The sequence below is a fragment of the Epinephelus fuscoguttatus genome, linkage group LG22 (genome assembly GCF_011397635.1).
Source record: "Epinephelus fuscoguttatus linkage group LG22, E.fuscoguttatus.final_Chr_v1".
NCBI classification, from domain to species: Eukaryota; Metazoa; Chordata; class Actinopteri; order Perciformes; family Serranidae; genus Epinephelus; species Epinephelus fuscoguttatus.
Genome location: NC_064773.1, coordinates 20,662,382 through 20,673,264, shown reverse-complemented (window position 1 = coordinate 20,673,264; position 10,883 = coordinate 20,662,382). Strand labels below are relative to the sequence as shown.

General features: G+C 41.4%; 1 protein-coding gene across 1 annotated transcript; it reads right to left on the bottom strand.

The window, feature by feature from the left end:
* Nucleotides 1-3,423: 3,423 nt before the first annotated feature.
* tmem229a (transmembrane protein 229A) lies at nucleotides 3,424-8,219 on the bottom strand. Its single transcript, XM_049566595.1, has one exon. The coding sequence runs from the start codon at nucleotides 8,098-8,100 to the stop codon at nucleotides 7,027-7,029; it is 1,074 nt and encodes a 357-aa protein (XP_049422552.1). The 5' UTR covers nucleotides 8,101-8,219; the 3' UTR covers nucleotides 3,424-7,026.
* Between the last annotated feature and the right edge of the window lie 2,664 nt (nucleotides 8,220-10,883).

Here is a 10,883-nt window from a genome sequence, read left to right as displayed (position 1 = left end):
CATACAGTACATTCAGACCTGAGAAATATCCAGTCCTTCTTTGGCAGTAATAAAGGTTCAGTATGCTGTTGAGTCTCATTCCCAGGTCGACCTTGGGTTGGTAGTTCAACACAACCAACCCATAGCGTTTGTATTTGACGACCTCGGAAAGACATTTAATAAACAACTATCGTTCTCCAGAACTACATATTACTACACCTTTAAAACGACCCAGGAAGCATCACCTCATCTATATAATGTGTGCACACTAGGACCACTGACTGAAGGTAACATCTTCCATAGTCTTGCCAAAGAACAGGCGTTTGCCCAATCTCTAATCAAACTTATGAACACACACACCGTGCTATATCAAGTCATTATCAGCTGTGACAATATTATTTCCATTGGGCATTTGTATATGATTTGACTGTATATGTAAATACCTGAAAAGAGACACAGGTGGCCAGAGTGTTGTTATGTCAATGTTGAACTTGCCTTTCACAATACAGAGAACAGACGAAGACTGTGTGAATGAAGACTTCTGTTAAAAATCCAGTCTAAAAAAGGTGATTAAACAAATTAGCTCACATGTGCTTTGTTTACTTGCTTGGGTAGGGTTTATGGACTATATTCATATCCTGGTGTAAAAGGTGCATTTGTTAGCACATAAACAAATGATGAAGTTGCCCACTCCTTGGTGCACCCCCACCATAGACTGTATAAATAATGGACGTAGCCATCGTGACGTCGCCCATTGGTTTGTAGACTCGAGTTTTGAAGCCTTTTGGGGGTCGCCATTTTGGATTTTTGGGGGCCAGAAGTGACTATATTTTGACAAGAGGGTGGAGTTGGGGAGGAGCAACGGATGGATCAGACTCAGAGCCCAGGGATATTATTTGCAAACACCCTGTCACTCTAAGCAGCCACGCCCCTTAATTATGCATAACTTTAAAGCTGCTTTCACACTATCACATGGTAACCGCCCTTGAGCATTCCCTCAAAAAGCGAAGCATTTTTAAAAGTGGCTGCTGCTGCTGCTGCTGCTATGGTTTGCAGCTGCAATGACGGGTTATAAGTTGCTGGCACTTTAACACCAACATTATCAGCTCCTCCATCTTGTCTTCTTTCTGCCTCCTTGATTGCTACTATTTGATCGGCCAAAGCCAGGTGGCAACTGCAAGAAGTTCAACATGGTGAACTCTTTGTGGTAGAGCAAAAACTATACGAGTACAAGTGGGAGGCAACTGCTTCATACTCCTATTGCCATGTGTGAAACTGCTTCCTCTCTGCCACTTTCACCTCATTGAACTGACTGGGGGCAGCAGTGTGTTTAAGCCCCATAAGCCTTAACATAATTTAATAAGTGAGTTAGATAAAAATTCATCTCCTGTACTGCTGTCATGGATGGGGAAATTAGCCATAGACAGCAAAACAATTTTTGTACCAGGCTGTAACCATGTCTATTTCTGCTGTAAAGGTGGGCATTTTAACATGGGGTCTATAGGGATTGACTTTTGGAGCCAGCCTCTAGTGGCCATTTGAGGAAATGCAGCTTGTGGCACTTCTGTGCTGGCTTTATTTTTCGGCCCCTGAGGTTGCCGCTTGACCCCACAGGTGTTTCCACTTATATTGCCTGATTAGAACCTCACAGCACTGTGTGACCATGTGCAGACTACACTGGGAAGCCTTTTTTTTATTCTCTTTACTTTGTCATAGTCACAGTCATGATAACAGACGCATAGATACAGTTACTAATTACAACACTGTATACCCACCTTCAACCTGTGCTGAGGTCTAATCAGATAAGTGGAAACACCTGTGTGGGTGTAATTCATTTTTAGGCCACTAGAGGACAAAAGAACTCCACAGGCAGCTAGCTAAGCTTTTGTCACCTTGTCAGGCTATTTCAGCTGCTAGCTAAATTGTTAGCAAGCAGTTACCTACTTACACATTCAGCAGACATGGAGCGACATTACCATTCATTTGAGGACATGTTTCTGGCACAAAGACAAATGTAAGTACTAATATTCAATCTTCCTTTCACTCTGTTTTGGTCTCTAATCTCTGGGAGAATAAACTAGCTTGTTAGCTTGTCAGACTGTTTAGCAGCTAATAGCTAACTTTAGTTTTTCTTTGGTATCGAGGTTGGTGGTGTATTGTGTTTTTTATTGTGGCTTTTTAAAGCCATTTGCCACTGGAAACAAGGTTGCTGATACCTGGGGTACATAAATAAGCAGTAAATGTGCAGTAAAACCCCTAAAGCGGGTTTATAAACGCTAAAAAAGAAGTACAGGGCTGAAGAGTTGAGTGTTAGCTAATGTTAGCTAAGTTTCTGTGTGTCACAAATAGTGGTGGCCTATTTCACTTTAGACATATTGGCATTTGAGTCAGTGTTAATGTGAAAAAATATTTACAGGTTAATGGACTGGTCAACCTACATTAAGATAAGATTTGCAGGTGTTGTACTAGTGGAGAGATAGCTAATAGTGGCTAATGGTGATGCTAATTAGCAGTCAAACTGTTGCATCTCACTTCCTGTTTTCATCTCCATCAAACTGTGTTTTCACTTTGTGCACAGAAGTCATATAGTTGTAAATGAGAGTGCTAATGAGTCTTTATGGAGGAGTTAGTGTGTAATATTCCCATAGTGGTGTTGTCAGCAGATACTGTAGGCCATTGGTGTATTAATGGTGTCCTCTGGGTGGTGAGCGTGTGAGGCGAGTCTGGATTTCTATGTTTGCTTGCGTCAAAATGATCTCCAAGGTGGTTTAAAGAGAGAGATAATATGATTTGACACAGTGTTAGCTTTGCAGCTCAGTTTTAACCACTTACAGCTACTTGTGATGCTACAGAGAGCATCAGAAAAACTAAAATGTCCCTGTAAGTTCTGGACAGATAGTTACCTCAGTTAAAGGTTTAAACTGTGGAATCTGTGTTGAACTTACTTGGTTCCTTCCTAAATTGTGTCATGTGTATTTTATCACGACAATATCTCAACAAGGAAGCAGTAATGAGAAAGACTGCAAGCCCTTGTGTGAACCAGGAACTGATGTGCATGTTCTAGTATACAAAGTAATTTACAGGCATAAAGCCAATGTTACCTGTCATGTTGTTTATGTCCTCTGACTTTGTTTTGGATTTTTGCCGAGACTTGTTTCATGCCTTAGATGAGATATGTTGACAGTTATGAGTCAGTCTGAAAATAGGTTGAAGACCTTTTTTATTGCTCCCCTATGACACTGAATGTTTTAACTAGAGATAAAACAAACAAGGCATCAACTACGATTAAAGAGAAACTGAATTGTTCCTCATTATTGCACAATCTCTCTTCAGTTCAGCGTTACACTGTGAAACATTAATCCCCAGAGCTCTGCTGAATAATGTAAATGGTACTGTCCAATAATAAAGTAAAGAAATGAAGGAATGCCAGTTGTGTCACAGGAAAATTTCAGATTTAATTAAGTCGTTAAGTCGTACAGTACATGCCATTACAAGTCAAATCAAGTTTCTAAAAGCAGTTTGGTCTTTTTCAAAACAGGTAACACAGCACAAAGAAAAGAATGAGTAAAACAGCTACAGTCTTAACGATGTACAAAGTCATTCACTCTGTGGTTCAGTGAATGCAAATGGTTAAGAACCTCTATAGCTGCCAAGTTGGACCAAAAAAACCCCCAAACACACCAGCCACAGGTAGGGCTGACTGTAAACCTTTTGTGCTGGATGCCTCTTTTTGTTGATAAAGTAAATGATAATGCCTGTGCCAGTTACCCTTCTAAATATTAGGAATGGGCATGAGTACTCAAGTACTAGCTTGGACATCAGCACTCGTTTACAGTATAAAGTAAGCAATGTTGACCCTCTCACATGTGAATTTGACCTCTATATATTTCTGTTACTATTTTGAATGGGTAAGATCTTACTTTTTTTAAGAGCTGCATGCATTTTATTTGTTCACTCAGCACCTCCTTGCCCTGCTGTCAGTCTCTCTTTATCATGAGACTACTGCTGCAGGAGTGTGAGCTCTGCAACAGGGTGCAGTTGGTGAGAGTCCACCTGCACACACAAACCCTCTGACACAAAGATTGCGCTTTAAGGCTGCCAGAAAGGCCCTTTTTCATGCCACCTTTGCATTTTTACTTTGTACCGAACAACAGGGCCATCATGCCATTCCAGTGTCTGATTTTAGATAGCATACTATGGAATAAATAGGGGTGTAACAAGCGTGACATGTTACGCAACAGCTTCAAGCAATGGTATAACATGGCAACAACAATCATTTACTGTCTCAGTTATATGGTGGCTCATCTCACCCTCTGCTTGGAGGGTAAGGAGCTCCCGAACCACATTTTTTCCCAAATTAGCGGACATGTTTGTCTGCTGTTCTTCTTTTTTGAATTAGTTGCTAATTGCTCCCAGCTACTTTATTAATCCTCCATGGTGGGTTGCAAAAACGTCACACACATGCCACTGTCCCATTTATAAAGAATCGTTTTGGTGCTGTTATTACCTCTGATGCTGGCTTAAAGATAGGACAACTCCCTTCTCCCCATTTTGTGGTTGTAACTTTTACACAGATCGGCAAGGCGGCATAATGATGTGAAATTCCTGCTTTGTAGAGGCAGTGTTAAAGGGGCTACACACACAGTGAAAGGGCTAACTGTTAGCATCACATGGCTAATGATACCTAACGTTTTTTAGCGGGTTTAATTAATGACGCAGTTGAACCGCTTCTTAGTTGGCATGATTTTATTGGGACCTTTAAATGGCGTGGTGTCAGATGTTAGCCGTTGCTACAGTATTAGCTCGTGCTAAGCGGGCAGATGCTGAACTGAGCGGGAGGAGAGAACCTTTCGACAGGAAGTCTGCTGATTTTTCTTATGTTAACTTTGAATTTATGGTTTGATAGGCTAATAGAAGTCAAATAAATGATAGCAAATAGCTCTTGTTTCCCTTTGTTGGCCATTTTACATTTCTATTTTTGCATTATTATTTTTTGAACGAGTACTCGAGTGCTCTATAATAACTTAAGGTGAGTACTTGAAAACTGAAGTTACTTAAAATGCCCATACCTACTCATCCACACACAGGAAGAAAATCTAGTTTCTTATTTTAAGAATCTAAAGTGAATGATTCTAATATATTTAATGATGTACAACAGTTTCAGTGTCAGTCCCACAGTGTATAAGAGAAGGCTGAGCATGTATCGCTATTATATCAAGATGTCTTTTACTTGATTTTAAAGGCTACGTTACAGTAAAGTGATGTAATTTTCTGAACTTATCAGATTGTTCTAGCTGTTCTATTATTTGCCTTTACCCACTTTGTCATTATATCCATATTACTGATGATTATTTAAAAAAACAACAGTTTTTAAAATCATTCAAGCTTTGCATCCATTAAACCACAGGCGTATCTAGATATTCAGATAACACTACTCATTCCTACAACAAGTTAATGCAAATTATCAGAATCTATAGTTGTGATCGATACAAAATATTTTCTAATCATAAAGAAATGAAGGGTTTCTTCGTGACTGTCAGGAATGATTCCAGCACCAAGTTTAAATTCTACTAAAACTAAACTGCTGGCAAACCCATCAGTTTATCAGCCACGTAATTTCTAAAGATGGTTAGTTACCTCACAGAGTGACTCGCATAGAGTAGACAAGTTTGCTAAGATTCACCACCATGTATTTAGTCACAGTGCAAGGTACTAAGATTGGTTTGTTTTGTTAGTAAGGCATAAACCGTTGTAAAACAAATTTGGGTGTCAGAATATGCTCTACACAGTGCACGATGTTGGAGTTTATCTAGGGAGTATTTCACTAAAAATGGTTCCTTATGAATCTACAATAAGTCTGTACTATTCTGTTTTTTTTTGTGTTGGACATAGAAATCTGTAAATTTGATCAGCTGTAGTTATATCGATCATTTTGGTGCTACTAATATAAAAACGGGAGCCCATGGACGCTGAGCCGTGTTCGTTTGAGTCAGGTTGACACCGTTTTCACAGGAAGGCACTCCAGCAAAGTAACGTTTGGTTCATAAAAGATTCACAGTAAAATCTCACTCAGCTCCTCATATCCATTCAGCTACAGGTTTCCTTGCTACATATATGACTGGGTTTATCTCTGCTCTAATAGTTGCCATGCATTAGTCGGGGGTCATATTAACAAGACGATTTGTTTCTAAATGTGAATTAGCATTGAACAGAAAAAGAAATTAACATTTAGAGACTGACTGCTTGCATGAAAGATGGGACGTTCGTGTGTTTTTAGTCCTAAAAATACAGACTTCTGAATATCATATTATCTAATCTACAAACCTTCTGCATGTTATTTAATTTTGTACTTCTTAGCATGCAGATATGAGCTATAGTTAAAGCATGCAATGCATATGGAAATGAAGCAGTCCAACTCAAACTAGAGCTGCCACGATGCATGTCATGTATTCGATGGTCGGTCTGCCACTGCAATCATAAAAAAACAGGATGTTCACACGTCCAGAGCCATGAGGACTTGTAAAATATTACTATTACAACTGTACTTTACATCAGAGAGATAAAAATGGCAGTAGGTTAACTGAATTTAAACAGACTAGGTCAACAATTCGGGGTCCTCGGTTGTGTTTTATCTGCATTACTGGACCCAGAAACATCAGGTGCTGCAGAGCTGGCGACTGGAAAGTGTCTCATCTGCGTATTGGTACCAAGTGTGTGGACCCTGGAGTAACTCTTGAATTACTGAAAATATGAATTGCACAAAATGTTGAATCCTGTATTCAACATCTCAGTATCTGTTGTCATGGCAACATATTGCTGACCAACAGTCCAAAGAGTAGAAGTATCTTAAATACTTTGATATGTGAAATCCAGACCTTTTAAGGCCAAAATGGTCCCACATTATACCATTTTATCTCTTGCTCTTTCTAAAATATCAGCTTTTATGCTTTTTCTCATCAAATCAGTTTGATGTAATAATTTATTAATTAGAATAAAATAATGCCTACTTGTTTCTTCATAGCTCTCACTTGAGCCAGACTATTAAAATCATTTTTTCTTTGCCTCCAGCTGTCCATTGAGCTCCCCATTCTCCCCACTCAAACCATTCACATCTTTGGTGCACTTGATTCTCAGCAGGACATTAGACAGCACGTCCTGATACAGACTGAGGCACACCCAGCCTGGCAAGTACAGGAGGGTGATGAGTCCCATGAAGTTGTGAGGATAGTGCGAGTAGTCCCAGGAGCAGGCGCCAAACTGCCTCAGGACCAGACCCCAGGAGAACTCCCATGTGTAGATGAAGCAGATGTAGATGGGGAGCCTCCGCCACGTCCCCCAGCCTCTGCTGAAGTGCAGGTGCAGGTAGAGCTTCTCCACCACGAAGCTGCAGCTCCCGTACATCAGGAACGACCACAGGGACGTGTGCCCACTGAGGGTCCGGTCGGACTTCTCCACAAGGTTGAAGACAGAGGTGAAGAGCACCTCGTCCAGGAAGCCGTGCATCCCGAAGAACAGGAAACGCACGAAGCCGGGGAGACCGTGAAGAGGCCCCCGTGCATGACCGCTGTCCTCCCTGATGGTGGGGTCGGGGGGGCAGGAGGGGTGATACTGCAGCTTTGACAGCCCTCTGTGAAACACCTGGGCAAAATAGAGAGCCAGGATGTAATGCACCGCCAGCTGCGTGCCAGACACCACCCTCACCTGCTCGGTCAAAGTGTTAATGTTCCCGATCAGGATCTGCAGCCCGATGTAGACCGACGGGTAGAAAACAAGATGAAACACCACAGGCCGACCTCGGAAACACCTCTTCTGAGAGTAGATCTTCTCCAGCGCAAAGTGGGTCAGTGAATGCATGATGCAAAGATACGGTGAGGAGAAGCCCACCAGTTTAGGGTCCCGATGATTCAACACACCGTGCAGCGACGAGAGCAGGACATCCAGAGTCACGCCGTGCATCCCGTAGAAGTACAGCCGCATCCACCGCGGCAGCTCCCGCAGCGACTCCGCCGCGTCCTCTGTCTCCCCGGACGGTTCTTGCTGGCGGGGCATTCGCGCCGTTTTTAGCCCACCGGCGGGGTCTCCCGACCGGCTGCCAGGTCCGTACCGCCACCGACTGGCCATGATCAGTCACTTTGTGTGGGAAGATTCAGCTTCCCTCTTCCCACACATTGTTTTTCTGTTATGTTCCGCTGCGGCCGCACGGTGAGGCGAGCTGCGGCTGCAAGCATCTCCTGCAACTGTACGGCGCGACTGCTGCGTTCAAGTGCTCCCTGTAAAAACCTGTTCTTATGAACCCAGCTTGGGACGCTCAAAAATGTCCATTAGAGCGTGTTTTGTGAGCAAACAAAACTTCTGTTGACATTTACGCTTTAAAATGTCCCACAGTGTTTTCTTTGGAGCAAACAGAAGTCGTGTTTATATTTAGCGTGACTCACCATCCTCCTGTTTAGTGCATTTCCTTCCTTATGAGACACAGCTTAATCTGAATGCATTGTTTATATCTGTGTTTACAAGCTAGCAATCTTCTGCCCTGCCCTTCGGAGGACACAATGCCACACTCGTTGACATGCAACCGTCACCAACCACCGATCTGCCAGGACGTTAATTGCACCTCTTGCATGCTTGTACATGTGCGTCCTTGTAAAAACACAGCTCTGTGGTGCCACTAGTGGTCAAAGACTCTGTGGGGTTCCTTTAAAAAGACTCAATTTAAAATAATAACATGCTGTAGTAACTCATTTGTAAAGTTTTTCTTTTCAGTCCAAGCACTAGAGATTTAAATGTGCTGGTAATTTATGTTTTTCATACATTAGTCTAAATAACATTATGATAAAGCATAAATTTAACAAATAACTGATGCAGCGTGCTCGCTGCTTATTAAATGTCATCTCAGCAGCTTGGATATGATAAGAAAAGTATTCACAGACCACAACTATGTTACTCCTGATATAAATATTTAATATGATAGATTCAGGTGTGTCTGTTATGCAGTTGAAGGACCGAGCTGGCCTGAAGAGAGACAGGTGGATTTTCAAAAAAAGAGGGTTTTATTTGCCTCAAAAGTACAAAATATAACAAAGTACTGTGCCATAAAAGAGGTCAACTAAAACTAAAATCTAACCTACACCACATTATTTCAATTATGCTAACACACCACACACTTTAACATTAACTTACACACGGTAACATTAACTTCAGCTAACACCACAGTAACGTTAAGGTTACTCCTTATATGTGATATCTGCCAAATGTGGACATGTATGCAATTAGCTAACGTCACCAAGATGACTTTAATACATATCTCTAAAGTTTACCTCACATTACGGAAGCTAGCTTTGTTAGCGTCGATCTAACATGGCAAAGCCCGGTGCCATATTTGCACGTCTGGTTGCAGAAATCCAAGATGACGACGGCTAAAATGCCAATCTCGAGGCTTCAAAACAGCAGTCTACAAACCAACAGGTGATGTGTCACAGTGGCTACGTCCATTATTTCTATTGAAACAAAGGGGATAATACGAAGACAAACGCTACCTGCTAAACTGCAAATAAAACAAAACAGAACAATTAGTCATTCAGTATAAATATTTAAGCAATTGTCCAAAATAAAAGCAGCAACATTCTAATATAGTCAGAAGAAATGAGCAAAATCTCAAAACCACAAGTCCCGACCCCTCCTTAACATGGCACACACGTAAAAATGATACAACAACTAAGTTTTAATAAATAAAGAAAAAACCCTGGGGGATAAAGAAGAATTTAAAAAGAGGATAAAAAACCTGGCAAAATAATCATAATTTCTTTCCTATTAAAGAAAGTTGTCAGAAGGGATTTAAAAGATGGTGAGTGTTTCAGAGTCTGGAGGCTCTAACAGCAAAGGCCCCGTCACCTTTGGGCACAAGCCGAGATCGAGGAACAACCACTGAGGAATGCAGCTCTGCTGGTACACTGTGATTGGCCACTTCCTGTGTTTAAGAGCGCTGCTTAAGGGGGGCACTTCTTGTGCTCCGGCCTGGCAAGATGTCTTTCCAGCAGCTGGGAACTCAACGAAATAGAAATTAGAATGACATAAGGCAAACTTATCTGAAGACAAACTACAGTACAGGAGTTGTGAGCACTATGAACAGACACTAACGGCTACAGGCTAACTATGAGCATGATGTATGAAACAAAAGCTGCCTGTTTAGTTGCTGTATGTGCCGCATGCATGAGGTCAAAAGGTCAACAAACCATAAAACGCAAACTAGAAACAAAGATGTGTGGGGGTCACAGTCTTTTAATGTAAATTTCATATGTAAATTTCCAACAGCACCTGAAGGCAGCATAAGGGGGAAACTGATGGAGGAGGCGGTGTAGCTGTAGAGCTGTGGTGGAGACGGGGCGTTTAGGCTGTGTTGCGGTTTTTAATTGAACTCACGTCCCCCTGCGACGTCCTGACGCTGTTCAATTACAAGTCATTAATGATAATTACAGCAGATTGCTGTGCTGCTATGATGGACCAATATCTCAATGAACTCATTTATTTAAAAAAAATGTGGTAAACTATTTTGTCTTTCATCAGAATTATTAAATCACGTGTCATAGGTACCTACACCTGTGTGACTAAAGATAGCCTGTATCATAAACACAATGTTCATGCTGCATTTAAGTACAGTAGGCTTGAGTGAAGAAATTAGGTCTGTTGATGAAGCATCTCTGACACCACTTCCTGTTATGGTTTCCTGGTTACTTGTAATAATAATAGCTTGCTGTTGTTGCATTGGTGTGACCTAGAAATAAACAACAACACAAAACAAAAACAACCAAACAAATCAGCAATATTATAAGATATGCATGCTGTAAATCTCAATATGACACCATGGCTTCAATGACAACATTACAGCCAGTCAGCCACTATTCCAGCAG